The sequence below is a fragment of the Coenobita brevimanus genome, chromosome 46, assembly GCF_032717465.1.
Source record: "Coenobita brevimanus isolate Jiangsu-jjx chromosome 46, ASM3271746v2, whole genome shotgun sequence".
Taxonomy (NCBI): domain Eukaryota; kingdom Metazoa; phylum Arthropoda; class Malacostraca; order Decapoda; family Coenobitidae; genus Coenobita; species Coenobita brevimanus.
The window spans coordinates 2936802-2961975 of NC_136999.1; the positions used below are offsets into that span (position 1 = coordinate 2936802).

The 25174-nt window shown below is 42.7% G+C and overlaps 1 protein-coding gene across 8 annotated transcripts in view; it reads right to left on the reverse strand.

Annotated features, from left to right (window-relative positions):
- The window catches only part of Tango1 (transport and golgi organization 1), an 87436-nt gene extending 63264 nt beyond the window's left edge, over positions 1 to 24172 (reverse strand). For all 8 annotated transcript variants that reach the window (XM_080271556.1, XM_080271553.1, XM_080271552.1 and 5 more), the window contains exons 1-4: positions 24066 to 24172; positions 13541 to 13674; positions 10401 to 12309; positions 9933 to 10055 (exon numbers count right to left, since the gene is read on the reverse strand). In XM_080271556.1, the coding sequence (XP_080127682.1) occupies positions 9933 to 10055; positions 10401 to 12309; positions 13541 to 13674; positions 24066 to 24168 (2269 nt within the window). In that variant the 5' untranslated portion in view covers positions 24169 to 24172. The remainder of the gene's footprint in view (positions 1 to 9932; positions 10056 to 10400; positions 12310 to 13540; positions 13675 to 24065) is intronic.
- Between the last annotated feature and the right edge of the window lie 1002 nt (positions 24173 to 25174).

The window sequence follows — 25174 nt, forward strand, 5'->3', positions numbered from 1 at the left end:
TTCAACATTATCCAAATAATTCTCAATATTTCCAACTTTTTCACCACCAAAAAATATATTACCATCTCGGGGTTGTGTTTCATTTGTGTTGATCACATTATTTTCAACTGTACTTCTGCCAATAGCTTCAGATTCAGTTCTGTCAACATCTTTAGTCACAATTTTGTTAAGGACATCAACCTCAATACTATCAGCAATCTTTGCATCAATGTCAAAAATGGCTTCCATTTCAATGTTGTCAATATATTCAGCCTCAATGCTGTCAGTATCTCCAGAATCAATAACTGCACCTACAACTTCACTCTCCAACCTATCAACAACATCTGTCTCTACAGTAACAGCTTTGCTCACTACACTCTCATCAACCGCAGTTTCTACATTGTCCACAGATTCAACCTTAACACTACCTACAGCTGTCACAGTATCAAACATTTCACCCTCAACACTGTCAGCAACTTCAGATTCAACACTGTGAACAATTTCAGCCTCAACATTGTCAGCAAATTCAGCCTCTGTACTGTCAACAAATTCACCCTCAGTACCAGTTTCAAGCTCAGTGTCAGCAACTTCAGCCTCACCACTGTCAACAACTTTAACTTCAACTATATCAAGAATTTCTCCTTCAACACTGTCAACAATCTCAGCTTCTATCCTGTCTACAATCTCCAACTCAGAAACATCGACAGTTCCCTCTATAATGTCCTCCGTTATTTCAATCTTGAAATTACCAATTTCTGCCAAAACATGGCCAACAATATCAGCTTCAACACTGTCAATTACATTATCAATGCCACTCTCAATACCTTCAAGTTTATCTAAGTTCACAGCTTCATCAACATCACAGGTGACAGTCCCATCTATTGGAATGCTAACAACCTCCTCCTCAATATTTTTAATAACTTCAGTCTCAGCAAAGCTGCTATCATCATCTCTTGTATCTGATAAATGGAGTTTTTCAAGATACTGAGTGTCCAAATTACTTGGTGTATTTTCGATTTCCAAGTCCCCAAACAAAGTACTATCCATCTGCATACTAAACAATTCACAATCATGTTCTGCTGTGGAAGGACTCCCAATAAGTACCTGATAACTCAGCTTGCCCATGAACGATCCTTGGACAATATGAACCATCTTACACTCACCTGGTGATCCTAACACACTTTCAAGATACCCTATTGCTCCAGACATGTCATCAAACATTCTGGTTCTGTAGAAAGTCACATGAAAGTCATGTGTGTAATTGTTCTGCCCACTACTTGTGGGCAGAGGGCAATGTGATGGAAATACTTCCTTGCTCTTGTTCAAGTTTACAGAATTACTAATATCACTCTCTTCATTATATTTTTGCTCAAAATTCACTTCAACTGGTTCTGTCATGCAAGAGCCATTTTTACAAACATCAGAAATATTTGTGCCTACATCTGAGGTAACATTAGACAATACAAATACTGAGTCTTTAGCTAAGTTTGAATATTCCTTTGATGCAGTGCTTTTGCTTAGAATATCATCATCTGAAACATACTTGAATACACCTTCAAGTGTGACAGATCCAACATCAACATCAGCCTCTGACAAGTTGGGTTTAATATCAGATTCAACCTTTGGATCTAATATCTCAGCTTTAACGTCTGAGGTTTCAAAAGAAACATGATCAGTCTCTATTATCCCAAAGGTTTTCTTTTCACCATCTTCTGAATATGTAGAAAAGGTCTCTACATCAAGAGGTTTTGCAGACTTTGCATCACCATACTGAAATGCTGACTTTAAAACATCATCAGTGAAGGCTTTCAGTAAGAGAGCATCTTCATCACTGTCAGTGTCTGGGGGCTCATGCAAAAAGTCTTGTCTTTTAACCTCTACATCACCAGGGAACAAGTCTTTAGCTCTTATAGCATCAGCCACTTTTGCACTATGCATCTCTGTAACACCTACAGTCATCACGTCTTCATCTGCTACTCCATCCTCTACCTCATAACCCTTATCTGCAGCCACAGCATCAATCTCAACCTGCCCTACATCAGTTTCAACCTCTACCAAAACACCAACCTCAACCTCTGCCATAGCATCAGTCTCAACCTTTGCCACAATATCAGCCTCAACCTCTGCCACAGCATCAGTCTGAACTGTAACATCAATTTCAATTACAGCAGCTACTTTGACCCAAGAGGCAAGATCTTCAGTAAAATCACTTTCAACCACATCATCATCTTCTGTAACAGAATCAGTCTCAACCTCCAAAAGGGAAACTGCCCCAAGCTCTACTACAGAATCAGCCTCAACCTTTGACACATCAGCATCAACTTCTGCATCACTACTGGCCACAACTTCTCTGATATCCTCAACTTCTGCAACAGTATTAACATCAAGATCTATCATGGTCACAATCTCTCTTACAACCGCAACCTCTCCCATGGCATAAATCTCAGTCTCTGCCAAAACATCACTCTCAAACTCACCCACAGCCTCAACATCTGATAAAGCATCAATCTCAACCACTGACAAAGATGCAGTTTCAACCTCAGCTACATCAATATCTGCCACATTATCTGCCTTAACCTCAGCCACAGCAATTGCTTCAACCACAGCATCAAGCTCTGCAACAGAATCAGGTTCAACCACAGCATCAAGCTCTGCAACAGAATCAGGTTCAACCACAGCATCAAGCTCTGCAACAGAATCAGGTTCAACTACTGGACCAAACTTGGACATATCAGCCTCAATCTCAGTCACAGTATCAGCCTCTGCTACAGCTTCAACCTTTGCTACAGCCTCAGCTTCAGTGATCACATCAACCTCCACCACAGCTGCAACCTCAGTGACCATGTCAACCTCATTCTCAGCCTCAGTGGCTACATCAGTTTCTGTCACAGCCTCAACCTCAGTGATGATATCAGCCTCTGCCATAGCCTCAAGCTTAGCCACATCATCAGTCTCAACCTCAGCCTGTGCCACAGCCTCAACCTCAGTCACATCGTCAGACCCAACCTCAGCCACTGCATCAGTCTCATCTTCAGACCCTGCCACAGCCTCAACCTCCATCACTAATGCAGCCTCAACCTCAGCTTCTATTACAACCTCCACCTCAGTCTCTGCTACATCAAACTCAACTTCTTCCACATCTTCAGCCTCTGCCAAAGCCTCAACTTCAGCCCCTGTCACAGCATCTAGTTCAGCTTCAACCTCTGTCTTTGCCACAACCTCAACTTCTGTCTCTGCCACTGCCTCAAACTTTGTCTCTGCCACAGTCTCAACCTCTGTCTCTGCCACAGTCTCAACCCCTGTCTCAGCCACAGTCTCAACCTCTGTCTCTGCCACAGTCTCAACCTCTATCTCTGCCACAGTCTCAACCCCTGTCTCAGCCACAGTCTCAACCTCTGTCTCTGCCACAGTCTCAACCTCTATCTCTGCCACAGTCTCAACCCCTGTCTCTGCCACAACCTCAACCTCTGTCCCTGCCATAGTCTCAACCTCTATCTCTGCCACAGTCTCAACCCCTGCCTCTGCCACAACCTCAACCTTTGTCTCTGTCACAGTCTCAACCTCTGTATCTGCCACAGCCTCAAACTCTGTCTCCATCACAGCCTCAAAGTGCTCTGTCTTTGCCACAACCTCAACCTCTGTCTCTAACACAGCATCAGCCTCATCCTCAGCCACAGCATCAGTCTCATCTTCAATCTCTGTTACAGCCTCAACCTCCTTCTCTACTACAGCATCAACTTCAGCTTTTATTACAGCCTCAACCTCAGTCTTTGTTACATCAAACGCAATCTCTGCCACATCCTCAACCTCGGCCAATGTCTCAACTTTACCCTCTGTTACAACATCTAGTTCTGCCTCAACCTCTTTTTCTACCACAGCTTCAACCTCTGTCTGTGTCACAGTCTCAACCTCTGTCTCAGCCACGGCCTCAACCTCTGTCTCTGCCACGGCCTCAACCTCCGTCTCTGCCACGGCCTCAACTTCCGTCTCTGCCATGGCCTCAACCTCTGTCTCTGCCACAGCCTCAACCTCTGTCTCTGCCACGGCCTCAAACTCTGTCTCTGCCACAGCCTCAAACTCTGTCTCTGCCACAGCCTCAAACTCTGTCTCTATCACAGCCTCAACCTTTGTCTCTATCACAGCCTCAATCTCTGTCTCTACCACAGCCTCAGCCTTAGCCACTGCCACATCCCCAATTTCAGTTTCAGTCAAAGTTTCAACCTTACTCCCTACCACATCTTCAACCACAACCTCTGCTGCAGCCTCAACCTCAACCTCATCTTTTCCCACAGTCTCAACATTGGCATATCCCACAGCCTCAAACTCTGCCTCTTCTATATCCTCAACCTCTGTCACTGCCACAGCTTCAACCTCAGCCTCTGGCACAGTTTTAATCTCAGCCTCTGGCACAGCCTTGACCTCTGCCTCAACCCCTGTCACTGTAACAGCATTAACCTCAACCTCTGCCACCACCTCAACCCCAACTTCACCCATGGTTTCAACCTTATCTCCTACTATAGGCTCAACCTCAGCCTCAATATCAGTCTTTACCACAGCCTCAACCTCAGCCTCACCCTTTGATTCATCCTTAGTTTCTACTATAGCCACAACCTCAGCTTCTGATACAGCTTCAGTATCTATCTCTGCCACAGCCTCAACCTCAGCCTTTCCTTCACCCTCAACCTCTTTCTCTGCCACAGCCTCAACCTCAGTGACATCAGCCTTTGTCATAGCCTCAACCTCAGCTTCTGTGATATCAGCCTTTGTCACAGCTTCAACCTCAGCTTCTGCTACAGGCTCAATCTCAACCTTAGCCTCTGCCACAGCATCAGTCTCTACTAAAGCATCAACCTCAGCTTCTGTCACAGTCTCAAACTCTGCCTCTGCCACAACACCAACCTCAGCATCTGCCACAGCCTCAACCTTTGTCTCTGCCACAGCCTCAAACCCAGTCTCCACCACAGTCTCAACCTCAGTCACTAACACAACCTCAGCCTCAGTCTCTGATACAGACTTAACCTCAGCCTCAGCCACAACTGCAGTCTCTGACAGAGATGCAAGCACTGTCATGACCACAGCTTCAACCTCTGCCTTTGCCACAACCTCAATCTCTTTCTCTCCCACAGCTTCAACTTCAGTCTCTGCCATAGTCTCAACCTCTGTCTCTATCACAGCCTCAACTTCAACCACTGCCACAGATTCCTCAATCTCAGCCTCAGACTGAACCTTAGTCTCTACTACAGTCTGAACTTTAGCCTCAGTCACAGTCTCAATCTCTGTCTCTACCACAGTCTTAATCTCAGCCTGTGCCACAACCTCTACCACAGTCTCAAATTCAGCCACAGCTACAGCCTCAACCTCAGCTTCTGCTTCAGCCTCAATCCCTACCTTGGCCACAGCATCAGCTTCTTTCTCTGCCAATGCCTCAAGCTCAGCCTCTGCTATAGCCTCTGCCACAGCCCGAACTTCTGTTGCTTCCAAAGTCTCTGCTGTACCCTCAACTTCAGTCTCTGCTACAACATCAACTTCTATCTCTGCCACAGCCTCAACTTCTGCTATAGTCTCAACCTCAGCCTTTGCCACAGCACCAACCTCAGCCTTTTCTACAGCCTCAATTCCAAGCTCTGCCACATTTTCAACCTCAATCTCTCCTACAGTATCAATCTCAGTCTCAGAAACAGCCTCAACCTCAGCTTCAAGCTTAGTCTCCACTGCTGCCTCAACCTCAGCCTCTGCCAGAGCCTCAACTTCTATCACTACCACATTCTGAACCTTAATCTCTTCTACAGTGTCTATCTCTGCCTCAGCCACAGCTTCCATTTTAGTTTCCACTGTAGTCTCAACCTCAGTCTCTGCCACAGCTTCAACCTCAGCCTCCGCCATAGCCTGTACCTCAGCCTCTGCCCAAGCTTCAACCTTAGTCTCAACTGCGGCTTCATCAACCTCTGCTACAGCCTTAACATCAACTTCAGCCTCAACTTTAGCCACAGCCTCAATCTCTGCTGCCTTAACATCAACTCCAGCCTCAACCTCTGCTGCCTTAACCTCAGCCACAGCCTTAACATAAACCTCAGCTTCAACCACTGCCACAGCCTCAAGATTTTTAAAAGAATCAACTTCATCACCTATCACTGTAAGGACCCCAACTGTTTTCACAGCATCAGCCTCAACCTCAGCCACAGCAACAGTTTCAACCTCAGCAACAGCCTCAGCCTCAATCTCAACCTTGGTCACAGCCTCAACCTCAACATCTGTCAGTGCCTCAGTCATAACCTTGGTGACAGCCTCAGCCTCAGCCCCTGCAACAGTTTCAACCTCAGCCTCAACTCCCGCGCCAGTCTCAGACTCAATCTCTGTCTCACCCTCCGCCACGACTTCCATCACAGCCATTGCCTCATTCTCATCCTCTGCCAAAGCCACAGCCACAGCCTCAGCCTCAACTTTAACCTCTGCCACAGCCATATTATCAACTTCAGCCACAGCCTCAATATCACTTACAGTTTCAACCTCAGCCACAGCCTCAACCTCTTCTACAGCCCCAACCTCAGCCACAGCCACTGCATCAGGCTCAACCTCAGCTTGAGCCTCAATCTCAACCTCTGTAAAAGCCTCAATCTTAGCCACATCCATTGCCTCCACCTCAGCCTCAATTTCAGCCACAGCCTCAACTTTAACCACTATCTTAGCTTCAACCTCTGCCATAGCCTCACCCTCAACCTCCACCATAGCCTCACCCTCAACCTCTGCTACAGCCTCAGCACAAGCTTCAGCCTCTACCACAGTATCAGCACTAGCTTCCGCCTCTGCCACAGCCTCAGCCTTAACCTCTGCCATGGTCTCATCCTCAACCTCACCCAAAACTTCAACCTCAGTCACAGCCTCAGTTGCAGCCTGAGCCTCAGACGCAACCTCTGCTATAATCTCAATCTCGGCCATAGCACCAGCCTCAACTTCAGCCACAGCCTCAATCTCTGCCACACCCTCAGGTGCAGCCACAACCTCAACCACAGTCACAGCCTCAGTTCCAGCAATAATTTCAACTTCAGATTCAACCCCAGCAAAAGCTTCAGCCTCAAACCCATCCTCATCCACAGCTTTAACTTCTACTACAGCTTCAGCCTCAACCTCAGCCAAAGCCTCTTCAACCTCTACTACAGCCTCAACCTCAACCTCAGCCACAGCCTCTATCTTAGCCACAGCCTCAGACTCTGATACAACCTCGACCTCTGCCACAGCCTCAAGCTCAGCAACAGGCACAACCTCAGTCACAGTCATGGTCTCAACCTCATCCACAGCCTCAATCTCAACCTCATCCACAGCCATGGTCTCAACCTCATCCACAGCCATGGTCTCAACCTCATCCACAGCCTCAATCTCAACCTCATCCACAGCCTCAATCTCAACCTCATCCACAACCTTAGTCTCAACCTCATCCACAGCCTCAATCTCAACCTCATCCACAGCTATGGTCTCAACCTCATCCACAGCCTCAATCTCAACCTCATCCACAACCTTAGTCTCAACCTCAGCCACAGCCTCAGTCTCAACCTCAGCCACAGCCTCAGTCTCAACCTCAGCCACAGCCTCAGTCTCAACCTCAGCCACAGCCTCAGTCTCAACCTCAGCCTCAGCCTCAACCTTAGCCACAACCTCAACTCCAACCACTGCCTTAGCCTCAACCTCTGCTACAGCCTCAATCTTATCCACAGCACTAGCCTCAACCTCAGCCACAATACTAGCTTCAACATCAGCCTCAGCACTAGTTTCAACCTTAACAGTCTCAGCCATAACCTCTGTCATGGCCTCGCCCTCAACCTCAGTCTCAATTTCAGCCACTGCCTTAACCTTTGCCAGAGCCTCAATCTCTAACAAAATTTCAATCCCTGTCACAGCCTCAACTTCATCCACAGCTTCAACCTCATCCACAGCCTCAACTTCAACCACACCCTCAGCTTCAACCTCAGTCACAGCCTCAACTTCATCCACAGCCCCAACTTCAACCACTGCCTCAACCTCAACCACTGCCTCAATCTCAGCCACAGCCTCGACCTTTGCCACAGCCTCGACCTCTGCTGCTGCCTCGACCTCTGCCGTAGCCTCGACCTCTGCCACAGCCTCGACCTCCACCACAGCCTCAACCTCTGCCACAGCCTTAACCTCCGCCACAGCCTCAACCTCCGCCACAGCCTCAACCTCCGCCACAGCCTCAACCTCCACCACAGCCACAACTTCTGCTGCAGCCTCAACCTCTGTCACAACCTCAACCTCTGCCGCAGCCTCGACCTCTGCTGCAGCCTCAACCTCTGCTGCAGCCTCAACCTTAGCCACAGCCTCAACCTCAGCCACAGCCTCAACCTCAACCACAGCCTCAACCTCAACCACAGCCTCAACCCCAGCCAAAGTCTCAACCTCAGCAACAGCCACAACACCAGCCTCAACCTCAGCCACAGCCTCAACCCCAGTCAAAGCTTCAACATCAGCCATAGCCTCAACCTCAATCATAGCTTCAACCTCTGCCACAGCATCAGTCTCAGTGTCAGCCACAGCATCAATCTCAAACTCAGTCACAGCACCAGCCTTAACCTCATCCACAGCCTCAACTTCTGCTACAGTCTCAACTTCACTGACTGCATCAACCACCATTATGGCCTTAACTTCAACCACAGCCTCAATTTCATTGACTGTATCAACCTCAGCCACACCCTCAGTGTCTGTCATACCCTCAGTGTCTGTCACAGCCTTAACCTCACTGACTGCATCAACCTCCACTACAGCCTCAACCAGAACCTCAGCTACAGCATCAATGTCAATATCTGCAATGGCCTTATCAACAGTCTCAACCTCAGCCACATCACCTGCCACAGTATCAGTCCCAACTTCAACCACAGCATCCACCTGAATCTCAACAACATCTACCCTGGTCTCTGTTAAAGCATCAACACCAACCTTATCCACACTATCACCCTCAATCTCTTTCACAGAATCAGCCTCATACTCTACTACAACATCAGATTTAGCCTCTGATTCAACCTCAACCTCAGCCATTGCCTCAACTTCTGTCAGATCATCAACTTTAATGTCAACCACAGCCTCAATCTCCGTCACAATATCACCATCAAGTGTTACAGTATCAGGTTCATCTACAGAGCAAATCGGTGTCACAGCATCAGCTCCTGTATCACCTATCTCTGCAGGTAGAGCAACCTCTACATAACCTGTACTTATCTGACTATCAGCTGTTTCCTGTAACTCACCAAGATGTGCAACAACTTTATCACTTTCTGTCATTACATCAGAGTCAATGTTATCAAGCTCTGCTATGACTATCCCAACATTAGTCACCACCAGACTTTCACTTTCTACATCCATCACATCTCTCTCATTTTGATATTCCACCTTGCTTTCCACTTCAACTGAGATTGAGTCTGTTGTGACTTCACCTTTATCCACCCCCTCAGACCCCATAAATATATCAGCAAAACTTACTGAAAAATCATCATTAGCTCCATCATCATCATCAACACGTGACCAACTGCTAAAGGTACTAGCTTTCTTTATCTCTTCAATGCTTACTTTTTCTCCAAGTGTATCATAAAACATTGCACTGGGGAGTGTGACAGAAACTGTATCATCCATGTTCACAGAATGATCAACATTTAATTCTTGTTCTTTTTTAAAGGAATATTTTCCTTCAGAAATATGATCTAATTTTTCTTCAACATATTTTAATGTATCATACCCTTTATCAACATCAGAAAAAAGTTTTTCAATAACGCTAATAGCAGAATGTACATTCTGTTTGCGAGTGCTACGACCAATGATACTATTGGCTATGACTTTAAGGAATGAGTCATTAGTCCTGAAATGTGCACAGATTAGATGGTCAGTATCATTCGATATCAATCCTGTTATTTGAAGCAAGTCAATGGCAAATGCTTTAGCTGCAAACTCACCTGCAAGGCGATCCATATCGCCAGGGTCTACATTAGCATGTGTGGGGTAGCTTGGGGTGGTGGGCAGGGGCTCAGCATACAGTGGGCGAGCAGTACTTGGGCCGGGCTCTGTCTCTCTCCCACCTGAGGAGGAAGCAGCAGGCGTCTCTACTCCAGAAGAAGTGCGCATGTAGGCATCTATATTTTCTGGCTTACTAACCACACTACTGCCAATTACTGCAGCTGTATCACTAAACAGTGCTGCTGGATTATTGGATATCTCCCTAGCACCTTCAAATTCCTCTGTCTCTGCATCAACTACTTCAACAGCTAAAGCTATACTGGCATCAGTCACAGGATTTTCTGATAAGTGAATATAATCTTCAGGTGAAGAGCCCAAACCATCTAACTGTGACATATATTCAGACCCTTCTCCAAAATCATTACCATTAGAGTCCAACAATGAGGAACATGATTTAAAGTTCATACCTGTAAATGGTGTCTCCTCTTCTCTGCCAGTGCCAGGGTCAGGGTCAGGGATGAGGTCAGCAGCTGGTGATGGTGGTGACTGAAAATCCCCCTCTGAGTTACCCGGTGTTGCGGACTCAGGGGGTTTGTTGTCTACTGAGGGAGGGGTTGGCTGCTGGCTGTTGTAAGCACGAGTATCTACATCTTCAGCAGAATATGTAGCTTGGGTGTAATTTGGGGGAATATCATTTACATCTACAGGGTTATCAACAAAATCAGTCGATACATTATTAGCACTGGTATCAGTGGCACCTGCCTCAGCACCATTAGTTCTACTGTCTTCAGAAGCACTAGTGAATTCTACATCAGTGTTCGCCCTATCAGTTTCACCTTCACCTTCATTTTCATCCTCCTCCTCCTCCTCATCTGTTCCCACTTCTGATTCATCTTTACTTTCACTGCCTTCTGAACTGCCAAACCAGGAGGCAAAGAACCCTACATTTTCAACTGGTTTTTCTACTTCAGCACCTGCCCCCTCAAGTATAGTCTCAGGTTTAGGTACACCAAACTCTTCCTCTGGCAGGTCAGTTGTGCTTTGGGAATTTGTGTCCACACTGGGCTCAGTGGTGGACTCAGAAGCAGTCTCTGTGGAGGATTCAGGGTTGGTATCAATCTGGGAATCAGCAGTAGCTTTAGCAGTGCCTTCTATGGCAGTGCCAGTACTGACAGATGATTCATCATCAGCTACATCACTCATGGCCTCTTCATTACTACCTTGGTTATCAAGGACCTCATGGCTACCACCAGTTTCATCCTTTTCAAACAAATTATCAGGGGGCAGCACTAGATTCCTTAAATTTGGAGCTGTTGGGGTATTGCTTTCTAACTGGTCGTCAATTCTTGGTAAGGCATCTGGGGGTGATGCTGTGGCTGATGCAACAACAGATGGTTGCACATTATCATCAAGCACTGGAGTTGAACTGAGAGGATTTAGTCTTTCACTGTTTCTGATATCCAGTGGTTCTACAGATTTACCACTGCCATCATCTTGAAGGATTTCCACAGATGACTGAGGGTGGATGGAAGAGGCATCAACTGTGGCAAAATTTTCTGCCTGAACTGTTGAGGCCTGGGGCATAGCCGTGGCTTGAACATCAGGCAGTGTGACTGTGGGAGTGGCTAAATCCTCATTAAAATATATTGTAGTACCATCAATTACTTCAAAGCCAGCTGAAGATGATTCCAGCTGGGGTGAATTTTGCTCATTATGGGTTTCATGAGGCACAGTTTGTTCAACAGATTCACTCTGCGTATCTGATTCAGGTACTGTTGATGAAAATACTGTTGCTTCCTCTGTAGTGGACTCGGTGTCTTGTAAGATATCAGATATATTAGTTGATTCCAGTAGAGTTTCTTTCTCTGTATCATCTTTCTTCTGTTCAATAAATATATCATCACTGCTTAATTCTTCTTCTTGTTCTTCTTCTTCTTCATTTTCTTCTTCCTCTCCATGTTTATCTTCTTCCTCTTCAGTTGCTTTAACATTTTCACTGCTGGTGTCTGCATTGTCATTTACTGGGTCTTCAGCCCATTCAGATTCTCTGAGTGGTTCTGAATTTACCTGAGCTGCCTCTTTTTCTTCCACTTCTGGGTGACCCTCTTCTACGGTGCCTGGTACATTCAGATTATTGTATTCAACATCCTCAGCAGTGACAGCAATTTGCTCAGGAATTGGGTTTTCACTGCTACTTGTTTTTTTAACTGTTTCTCCCTGATTACGGAACAATTCCTCTTTAGATAAATCTGGCCGCAAGCTTTCTACATCCTTGGCAGCAAAAGCTTCAGTTGGGACCTCATACTCAAGTTTTGGAACAAGAACTTTAAGTTCCTTAATTAATTTCTTGGGTACATAGCCCCTTTTACCTTTGATCTGAAAGAAACAATTGCATTCTATTAGCAAAAAATGTCATTATCTTTAGCCAATTAAAAAAAAAAAATCAGGCAGTAGAGGGAATAAATTATAAGATAACATCCTCTACCTGATGAGGTTAATAAACATGACACTGCATTTATTAACCCTTTCCACATGCAGACATATTCTTTAGTTTATTCTTGCTATCTCCTGATGATTTTATTCAGTTTAGGCAAGCCCATTAGTAGAAAATGTGTGTGTTAGACCTATGTTTCACCCCTCCTTTTAGAGATGTCTCTCCTAAGCTTAACAGGCTCACATGGTGATAGAAAAATTAAATATAAGACATCAACATACTGAAGAAGTTAACAGGCAAATAGCTGATGGTACAACCAGTGGGATAAAGTACCGCAAAGAATTTCCGAGGACTGAGTGGTACATGAGTGGGCGAGGGGCAAGGCACTCCACTGATACACTGACACATTTATTTACCTACCTGTGTTTCTTTTTTTTAGCTTCTGGACTCTATTCTTGCCATACCACAGTCGCACTAAACTGAGATAGTATGTTTGACTAGGCATAAAACTGCCATCTTTCTGTACCAAATGCTCAGCCATGCCATATGATCAACACTAGTACATGGTGGATTAAAAAAAAAAAAAAAAAAAAAAAAAAAAAAAAAAAAGGCTATGGCATGGACACAGAGCTGCTGTAAATGTCTGCTTCTATTATTCAGTTACAGGATATAGGCTGCAAAAAGGATGAAAATCTCTGCCATGTTAAGGTGAATGAACTACAGTCATTAACCACAGCATACCTGATCTACCAGTACAGTATTTATTTATCCAAAAATTCTTACCAATATAAATGAATATAGGACAAATTTTACTTGGTGGCACAACAGACAGTGATTCCTAATTCTGTGGCTCCCTTTTCAACTCAACTCACTCTTTTCTAAAGATGGGAACTTAGTTAAGATGATGCTATGAACATTTAACTTCCTCAACTCTCAGACCTCAAGAGATTTGCCAAAGGCAGAAAACCATCCAGCACTAACCATAGTAAAACTGATGAGTCATCCCCTGAGGCTTAAAAGTTAATAAGGTAATATGTACAACTGAAGTGCAGCTATCCATTCCAGCTGATGTTGTTGTTGATCAACCCCAGCCTGTCTGGCTGGGCAGACCTATCAACCACAGGCAAGCAACTGCCCCTGCAGGGTTGTCCCATGCAGTGAACTGGCACTAACCTCAACTCCCCATAAATCAAGTCTGGAACCTGCTTCTTTACTATAGATGATTACAGGAGCGTTGTTGGGAAAGGATAAAACGTTCTCGTCATTGCTGGGGTATGCTAAGAGGGTGACCCCTTCCGACACAGGCTCTGGAAAAGGAAACACTACTTTTACTTTCATGAAATAAATGCATTTTTATACTATATACATACTACAGGTAACAAAACATGGACTCTCTCATGGTAAACATATCAAAGTTAAATGAAAAATCACAAAACACTGATGCACATGTACATGCACAATTTCTCTCTCTCTCTCTCTCTCTCACATATACACACTCTCTCTACAGGAAGCACTTCTCAAATCTTCACGACCAAATCAAGAAACCAGGACCTGCTAGTCATAACTTTGAACGTATCATACATCTAACTGTCTAATGAACGAAACTTAAAATATGTAGCCTAGTTTTTTAAATTCTCAAGTCTATCTATCTATTGCCAGATGCCTTAAACTCGTATGGGTTGGCAACAAATAAATTGTCCATGTCACCTTGTCCTCTGCCATTTCACTGCCCCCCCCCACCTCACACACCCCTCTCTCATATACCTCTCCACTCCATCCTTCCACCTCATCCTTGGCTGCCTCCTCCCTCTCCCCCTTTCCACCTCACCCACATACTCTCTCTTCGTTAGTCTCTTGCTCTCCATCCTCCCCACATGGCCAAACCGCTTCAATGTATTTCTCCTAATGCTTTCTATTACATCCACATCCACACCACAACGCTCCTTCATTTCCTCATTGTCAGTCTGTCTCTCCATGTAACTCCACAAGCTCCTCTCAAATAATCCATTTCCACTGCTTTCACTCTTGACTTGTGTCCTTCCAACAAAGTCCAAACTTCACTTCCATACGTTAGAGTTGGTATCGCAATACTAACATGCAGTGACTTTTTTACTTCAATGCTCATGTCCCTATTTTTTATCACTGCTTTCAGAGAAACAGCAACCTCTCTTCCTTGTTGTACCCTCTCAAGCACTTCATCCTCCAAACTTCCAACCTTACTCATCACACTACACAAGTACTGAAATGCACTCACATTTTCCATTTCCTCATCATCCAACCCCACTATATATTCAGTTACTTCATTTGTCTTGAACACCATAATGTTACTCTTTCCTACATTCACCTTTACATTCCATTTCTTACACACTCTCCTAAACTCATTCACAAAGCCTTGCAGTTCCCCTTCATCTTCATATTAACAATACAGTATAATCTGCAAACAACAGTACAGGAAGTTTCCAAACACTGCCCTCACTCATTTGGGCCGCTCCAATATTCACTGCCCCACCTGGTATCTCTTTTATAACCCCATCCATATACAGATTGAACAACCACGGAGACATAACACACCGCTGTTTCAATCCAAAATTTAGACAGAAACATTCACTCAGTTCACTATCCACACACACACAGCAGCCTTAGCACCCTCATACACTCTCTTCAAGGCATTCAACAACTTCTCATTTACTCCATATATTCTTAATATTTTCCACATTACTTGCCTATCCACGCAGTCATATGCTTTCTCCAAATCCATGAAGGCTGCATACAACTTCTTTCCCTTCTCTAAAAACTTTTCCATTAAAACCATAAGAATGAATACCTGATCTACACAACCTCTTCCCTTCCTATAACCTCCTTGTTCTTCTCCAGCTAAATCCTCTGTTATTTCCCTGACTCTATCAGTACGTATCCTACCAAATATTTTGCCTATTACACTCAGAAAACAAATGCCCCTATGATTACCACACACTACTTTTTCCCTTTTTCCCTTGCACATGGGAATAATTTAACCTAACTTCCAATCCTCCAGGACTCTAACTTCCTCCCAGGCCAATCTGCACATCTTCCTCATGAGAGAACAGCAAACCCAAACAAAATTATTAACTCCAATGTTATTACTGTTACCTATGAACTTTATTCTATGATGAAATTTCTACATTCGTGTTTACATAAAGTTTCTTTCTGCATTCAACAGTTCCAAATACAGAGACAAAAGTCTACCTACTACTGCAATAGATTTACTTCACTCTGGGCAGGGCTGTCACTTTCCCCCACAATGCATCATGACTAAGAGATTTATCAATGGGTAAAAAACATACCAGGCCTCTCTAAGCCTAGTAATAATAGTCAGCAGAGGATAATAAGGATAGTCAGCAGATGTGAACTATTAGATAAAATTTTTCCCCCACCTGTAAACAGTGCACTGTCGCCAGACAGAAACCTTATTAAGAAGCCACAAAGTCCTCTTGGTATGATAACTCCATTAAGACTAGAACCATCCTAACACCTTAACACTACCATATTTCGTAACCTATACAAACTACCTACACCAAATGACCATCATAAAATTACAGTACCGTACACAGAAAGCTTACTTCAAACCCCTACCAAGCTACAAACCTAATACGAGGCATAATGAAGGTCTGCAAGGAGCCAAGTTGAAAGCCTCATATAAGGTGAAATTTACACTCGTTATAAAACAAAGACTCTAGCAAGGTAAACTACCATACAAAGAATCAGCCGGGCAGAGGTTAATAATATATCATTAGAACAAACAATTCTACATCAAAATTAATAAACACTAATAAATATTACTACTGTACATATCTTCTCATGTGATAAGGATACAGGTACAGTACAAAATATGAAAGATTACAGTGAAGAAACCAATATGCTCAAATGATGTTACAAAAACCAAGAGCTACATCTGATATTTACTTTTTACATTAACCAGGAATGTAAATGCAACTCCAGCCACCTCTACTGAAAGCAATTAAGAAAGTTAAGAAGAAAAAAAATAGGAGGAGGAGGAGGAGGAATAAGTATGAAGTAAACTGGTGCAGAAATGAAAGAATGGCATCCAATCTAACAAGTCTGGAAGAAATTGTTGTTGTTGTTGTTCTGCTACCCGAGAAGAAAAAAGACAAAACACTGAAGAAACAAACTAATACGATAAGGTACCCACCACATGGTGGAGACCTTAAAAATACAACAAAAAATTATGAGATGAGCTTCAGTATAATATCCAAACGTACATTCCATAACCATATCAGTTACTCTGAATGAGTGAGAAGACCAGTAGTACCAATCAAGCCAGACAAGTGCTGGTGTGACATAAGTGATACATACTGGCACTTCCTGCAACATCTCGCACTTCTGTCAACACACTAGCTACCTACATACATACATACCTACATATGAGATCATGCTTTTTCAAGGAATCCCCATATTGTGGCAGGTCACTGTACTGATGATACTTTATATAGACTGGAAGATAAACCAAGTGACAAAATTTACTAATCAGCTAGTTTCCTATAGGTGCTGGAAACTGCTGGAAAAAAAAAATAAAAAAAATAAGATGTGTACTGTAATAAGATCTGAAACAATACAAAAGTATCGCCTCCAGCTCAGATTCTACACTATTTGCTTAAGACTGAATGTTTCCAACCTCACTACCCTCATATAACATGCAATGTACTCATGGAAGAACTTTAAAAATCTGTACAGTTATATCACCAAATAAGCTTTCTTTAATCATTCAAGCCTCCAGGATCCTGGCATGGCTTATTGTTGCTGCTGCTACTGTGACCACAAGTTCATCCTGACATGAACCTGATAGACTGCAGACTAAGCTGAATGAATTTGGTGAATTGAAAGCTGAAACAGCCCTCTCCTACAGTCCACCACCCTTTTTGCAGGAGATAGTGAAGCAGCTGTGGAATGTTTACCGATGCAATCACATGACTGTGGTTACAATGCACATATTCCAGTATGGTAACACATGTGGGATCTGTGTTATGCAAAACCTATACTGTACAGTAATTTGGCAAAGCAACGTGTAAAGATTTAGAAGGACTTACCTGGGGTAACCACCAGCCTACGATAAACCACTGCAAGCTGTGGAGTGCTTTACCAAAGCAATCACATGGCTGTGGTTACAGTGCACATATTCAAGCCTGGTAACACCTGTGAGACCTGTCCTGTGCAAAACCTACAATCTGGCAGGGCAATATGTATAAAGATTTAGAACTACAGTACTTATCTGGGGTAACCACCAGCCTCTGACAGACCAGCCTATGATACATCACCATAAAACACAAGGCTCCAACAATTTTAACTCACTGGTTCAAATGACAGCAGGTTCCAACTTAATTCACCACATTACATCTCTCAACCAAGGTCTCTGCCTACGTCTTTCTCACACTCCATCTTTGGGTGACTACTCCAATACTGCATCTTAGTCTTCTACGTATGGCATTTAGATTAATAATTAATAATAATAATGACACGATCAAAGAAGTGAGTAGTTCATAACAATTCTGCTGCAGTACAGGTATTTAACTAATGGTACAGTGATTGTACTTCTTATAATATTTCTAAATCTTAACAACTTTTTCTTTATTAATGAGGTTCTAACAGTCTTCCACATAACACCAAATATATATTAGTCCCTTCTTTTTCTTTTTTTCAGTCTTCCACAGCACTTCTCCATTTATAATCATCCATTACCTTGAGAAGGGGAATGACCCCTCCACATGAGCAGGTTCAGTATGCATGGTTTCTTAGCACACAGTGGCTATTAGCTTTACCAGAACACCACATGTGCATGAAAAAGTACATTGAGAAAAAAGTTCCACACATATTTCCCACCTGCTGGGTACTGATTGCTTTAAGTTTCCTCACTGTCAATGTCTTTTGTGTTTCACCTCTATATGGTAGGCTATGTCATATGGGAGAAAATTTATAAACTTATTTCCCATTTATTTACTGTTTTGAACTACTTTTCTGTTGCTGTCTTATGTCTGCTTTACCTCTAGGCAGTAGTCTAGGCTATTCCCTTAGAATCCGTCTATGTGAACTACATGGAGTCAGAAGGTTTTTAGAAGGCATGCTGGGGTCAAGCTGGAGATACCATATTACTATACTTTAATGAGTTACAGGGGCTTGTATTTGCAGCCACTATAGCTTATGCACAGAGCTCTAGGTTGACACTTTACCTGCATACAGTATGTAAAAGGGGTCACAATACTTAAAAGCTTTAAATGTGGTATAGAGATAAAAGCACATTATAGTATTTGGTAACACTGTACAATCAATTAACAGCTAATTCAAGACATAAAACTAAGTTGTCATTTGAAATGTTTTGAGCTACAGGTTTTGAAACTGAGGTCAAGCTCAGACTGCAATAATGAAAAAATTAAAAACAATACCTTAAACTACTTCCAGTTAACATGCATGTTTTGAAAAAGTCTGTATTGAATGTAAGGCTTAGCTACTTATACCATAAACATAAGACGGACTGCTGAATATACCTGTACACCTGTGCCATAAAGTTTCTTATCCTCAATACATCTTATGTTTAAGGAGTATGCCTACTTTCCATCATATCTAGACTTCTCAAACATGAATGGGTGTTAAATACTGCATATAATACTAGACTTCATCTGTTTCATAACAATGCTCCTAATACCAGCAGTCCTACTGCTTTAACTGATAGCACCTGCAACATATTTTTCTAGAGATCTAACCTTCAAGATGCCAAAAACTATACACCACAGAATGAGACAAACCAAATCCAAACAGCTGTACTGACTATTGCCAGTGGTAAAGGTCAATATTATAAAAGTCCATTTTAAACTATATGACACTATCATTCAATCAATACATTAAAACCTCAATATAACGGACTGCAATAGACCGGAATTCGCTTTGATCAGAATTGAGGAGCTACCACGCTAAATTCTGATACACCTCTTCCCCTCTATTCAACATGGATGTGATCCATGAAAAGTGGTTGAATAACGAACTGGTCAAATAACAAACCTATTTTTCCCATAAGACTGTTAAGAAATGGGGGTGTTAGGTTTTTGACCACCTTCATCATTCAGAAAATATTCAATAAAGATGGAAAAAATATTTATTATTTTACACCTTTTATTTATTAAACAGAAGGAATGTTTTTAATCTATTTTATTTCTAATGCAATAATGTGGAAAAAACACAGTACAGTTGTGGTCATAATCACTTATCCTCCGGTACTCCGTGCCTCAGGCTGGCACCTTAATATGTATCAAGTCACAGTGGAGCAAGAGGGGCTGGGAGGGAGGGACCACAGAGAGGAGGGAAGGTGGGTAGGGGGACGAGCGATGGTGCGGGGGTGGGGTGAGGGAAGGGAGGGAGGGTAGGTAGGGGATTAAGATTGAAATGCAAAGTTGTGGTCACAGTATTTGTCTATTGTCTTTCATTCAGGTATGATATAAAGGAGTTAATATATTCGGTAGATAATGCTGAACTACACTTTATATAATGGCATCTGGTAAACTTTAATGGGGTGATATCAAGGGCTGGCTGGTGAGAGAAATATACTGACGTGACAGATCAAACATTAATGCAGTCAGAAGTTTCCATCACAACACTCTGTTGCCTTGTCCACCAATTTGTAACTAACTGTTTTTTGTCAGAGGAAAATATTCCGAGGTGATGAGAGGGTGTTGGGGTTACTGAACAGCCATTCAAACCTATACCAGCTTAGAGTCCAAGCAACAGATTATGACAGATATCGTTATTACATCCACCCATGTGCACAAACATAAAACAGCTGACATGATGGTGACTGTATAGAGGGAGTGTATTCTGAGAGGATGATCATATTTACTGTGGACACAGCCATGTCAAAGGATGCATATGATATTTAGTTCCAAGATTCATTACATATAAGGGAATGATGAACATAGAGAATGAAAGTATCGTGAGTGTAACTGGCTGGGGAATGGCTGGGAGACAGACAGATGTGAGAAGAGAGGAAAAAAATCAGTAGACTGAACGTTGTGGAAGCAATGAAGAAAGTCAAAATGGGGAAAGCCCCAGGAATTGATGGAGTGTGTGGTGAAATGCTGAAGCATGGGGGAGATATAGTACCAGAATGGATGTGGAAGATGTGCAGATTGGCCTGGGAGGAAGGCAGAGTCCTGGAGGATTGGAAGTTAGGTATAATTATTCTCCTGTACATGGGAAAAGAGGGAAAAAGGAGTGTGTGCTAATCATACGGGCATTTGTCTTCTGAGTGTAATAGGAGAAGTATTTGGTAGGATATTTACTAAGAGAGTCAGGGAAATAACAGAGGATTTAGTTGGAGAAGAACAGGGAGGTTATAGGAAGGGTAGAGGTTGTGTAGATCAGGTATTCATTTGTATTTCTTAAGTGGAAAGTTTTTAGAGAAGGGAAAGAAGTTATATGCAGCCTTCATGAATTTGGAGAAAGCATATGACTGCGTGGATAGACAAGGAATGTGGAAAATATTAAGAATACTGTATATGGAGTAAATGAGTTGTTGAATGCCTTGAAGAGAGTGTATAAGGGTGCCAAGGCTGCTGTATGTGTGGATATTGAACTGAGTGAATTTTTCTATCTAAATGTTGGATTGAAACAAGGATGTGTCATGTCTCTATGGTTGTTCAATCTGTACATGGATGGGGTTATAAAAGAGATACCGGTACAAGGTGGGGCAGTGGATGATGGAGTGGCCCAAATGAGAGAGGACAATGTTTGGAAACTCCTCGTACTGTTGTTTGCAGATGATGTTGTGTTGCTATGTGAAGATGAAGGAGACCTGCAAGGTTTGGTGGATGAGTTTGGGAGTGTGTGTAAGAAAAGGAATCTAAAGGTACATGTAGGAAGGAGTAAAGTTAGGGTCTTCGAGAGGAGTGATGGATGAGGAGGAAATGGAAAATGTGAGTGCATTTAAGTACTTGTGTAGTGCGATGAGTAAGGATGGAAGTTTAGAGGGTGAAGTGCTTGAAAAGGTACAACAAGGAAGATAGGTTGCTGGTTCCTTGAAAGCAATGATAAGAAACAGGGAAGTGAGCATGGAAGTGAAAGTTACTACATGACAGTATCGTGATACCAATTCTAACGTAGGGAAGTGAAGCCTGGACCTTGTTGGAGGGACAGAAGTCAAAAGTGAGAGCAATGGAAATCAGTTTTTTGTGAGGCGCATGTGGAGTCACATGGAGACAGACGAATGAGGAAGTGAAGGAGCGTTGTGGTGTGGATGTTGATGTGATAGGAAGCGTTAGGAGAAACACACTGAGGTGGTTTGGTCATATGGACAGGATGGAGAGTGAGAGACTGACAAGGATAGTGTATGTGAGTGAGGTGGAGGAAGAGAGGGGGGGAGGCCAAGGATGAGATAAAGGGATGGAGTGGAGAGGTATATGAGTGAGGGGGGGGGGTGAGCTGGGACGTGGATGTGATAGGAAGCGTTAGGAGAAACACACTGAGGTGGTTTGGTCATATGGACAGGATGGAGAGTTAGAGACTGATGAGAAGAGTGTATGTGAGTGAGGTGGAGCGAGAGAGAGAGAAGGGGAGGCCAAGGATGAGATGGAGGGATGGAGTGGTGAGGTATATGAGTGAGGGGATGTGAGCCAGGAAGTGAAATGACGGTAGACAGGACGACATGGAGGCGATCTGTTTATGGCCACCCCTTAATGGGACTATGGCGTCTGGCAATACACAGATAGAAGTCAATGCCATCCAGATTCCATTTTGCATCCAAAGTCATAATAGGTGAATAAACACGAATGTTTGATCTGTCATGTCAGTATATTTCTCTCAAGAGCCAGCCCTTGACATTACCACTCTAAAGTTTGTTATCTGACATCACTATACAAGGTGTAATGCAGCATTATCTACCGATATTAACTCCTTTTATATCATGCCCTGAATGAAAAAAAAAAACACAAATAAGGAGACCACCACTTCGCATTTCATTCTCCATCCTCTACCATCGCTCGTCCCCCCACCCACCTTCCCTTCTCTCTCTGGCCCCTCCCTCCCAGCCCTCAGACTCCACTGTGACTTGCCAAGCATAAAGGAGTCAGCCTGAGGCACGGGGTACCAAAAGATAGGTGATTATTTACGGCCATGACTGTACATAGTGTACTACATTAGAATACTCTCTCTCTCTCTCTCACACACACACACACACACACACACACACACATAAACACATACACACACACACACATAAACACATACACACAAACTATTGGGAAAAATGAATTTGGGTAATCTTCAAGCACTGGTAGACATGGGACCACCTTATTTTATCATTTTCTTTACCAAAGTCTTTCATGTAATGTTTTTTGTTTTTTTTCTGAATGCATTCTCAAGTTTTGATGTTTCTTAATACCAGTTCTTATTCTATAAGCTGTGAACAGCATTTAAAAAGTGGTCCTTGATTACCATCACAACATTTCAAATACAGAAAGATGCCATTTTGTGTGCAAAGACAGAGAAATGCCAACTCTGAATGTCATTTGAGGACTACTCTATCCTCCTCAGTTTTGATCTATCTAAACCTAACCCAAATTATCCTAACAGCCTAACCTCATTTATTTCCGCCTCCCCATACCTAGCTTAATTTACCCTCCCCTAACCTAAATTTTCATAACCTAACCTAATTTATCTAACCCTAATCCTATCTAACTTAATTTATTCTAGCTTAATCTAACCAAACTTATCCTAACCTAATCTAATCCTAACCAGCTGGTTTCCACTTATAAAATCGTGATGCCATCAGACTACACCACAGGAGGCCTGGTCCCTCTGGCCTTATTTATTATTATTTTCTTTTTACTAACACAATTTTCATAAAGTACTTGAATTTGCACTTCTCAACACCTTTACAAAGTCCCAATCAATCCATGGGTAGGTAATCTTTTTTTTTTTTTTTTAAGCGGCGGTCTCATATTTTGAATTATACCCAATTTTGAACATATAAACTGTGAGCAGTGGATTGTAAATCTTTACCCCTTCTCCCTCTAAATCAAGTAATGACTCATCTCTAGCAATGACCTCTGTAAACTTGAATGAAAAATAAAGGTAAAATTTTAAGGCTCATACCCTGATGGTAAAATACTAATGGAAAATCTTCCTGTATCTCATACGGGATGAAGCCCATTGCATAAACAGGTGTTAGATTCACCATCAGGTCAAGGACAGGGGGCAGGGTGGCCAGTTTCAACAACCACTTCCCAGCTATGCATAGTAGCATACCGTACTGTTGGTAAAACTAAATATGAAAACTCTCACTTCTCAGAAGTGATACCATCTCCAGAGTTTATTAACCATCTGAGATTCCAACAAATACAAGTGACCTCAGCTGTAAAAATATGATAACTGATGCCCTATGTCCGTCAACAATCTGAGATTTATCACGCAACCTTCCTCTCCCCAATACTTAAAGCAGCTGGAGCATTTTATACTTGGGGCACCGTTAGTCTCAGTCATATTCAACTTATAATTTAATTTTATGTGGTCGAATTCCATATATTTCAAGGCATGCACGACAATATTCAATAATATGGGAGGAGTCAAAATGACAAGGATGTTTACCAACATAACCATCAATGGTGTTTTTCTATGTACATTTCGTGGACGATGTTCATGAATCTAAAGATTTTCAACTCACTTTTACATGCAGGATCTCCACATCGTCGCAAATCTGATATTGTGGCCACTGTAGTACCAGATACCGTCAAAATGAAGAGCAATCCCAGAGAGGTCCGCTCCATGTTACTGCCATCGTACAACTCAGCTGTTGTGTTCCAATATTGTGCCGGTGAGTGTCAGACACCATCGCCTGGGACCGGATTATCTGTCACACATCTTAAATACCTAAAATTGCTTTAGGATATCATTGGGCATGTATTTAAAATCATCAGCATCCTACCAAATCTTCACCTTACGATCATGTTACTCACATACGGCAAAGAAACCCTCTGCTCCTATCCAAATGTTCATTCAGAATGTCAGTTCAATTTATTAATTCAGATGAGGCAGACTTACAGCCGCATCTCTTTTTTTGGGCTTCTACCGTAAAGTCATTCTGAAGAGTATTTTTTCGATGATTTATTAGAAAATATTGTCTTTCAAACATTACTTAGCGTGGTTTTAAAAGAACAATGGTTTGGTACAGAAGTTGAGTAAAGACACGTCAACTCTAGACGTTCGAGTTCGGATTGCAAGAAATTCAGCATTATTATATTTACAGTCTGACACATATATTAACAAATGATCACCATGACATTGATGTAGCGATAAAAACTACTATGAAGGGAAAAACTCTGTAAATACACATCTTCTTAATGATAAGTAAAATCATTAGGCGTTGAGGTCAAAGTCAGCTGTCGGACACTTCCCATTGATACCCGGGGATTTTAAATTATTTAAGAAAAATACTCCAAGTTTGTGCTTTAAACTCATTCATCCGTAGTTCGATGTAGTGGTTTACAAATTCATTCATTCTCATCAAATCTGCCCTAATTCTATTTGCAATTCTGGTCACCTACCCTTAAATGCACTGAATTACAGCAGCCTACTCTTGGGCTCGTGTTTGACTTGACTTCTCTCCTGGACTGTATTCACTGTTCCTTCCCCTGTCCGTTCTTTCCGTCATTTATAACATCTATCTTACTTTCTCCTTTACTGCAACACACTGTTCCCTCCCCTCCCTGTTTCTTCCACCACTTATTTCTTTTGCTTTCCCTGTCTTCACTATAATCACTCTGTTGCCTTTCC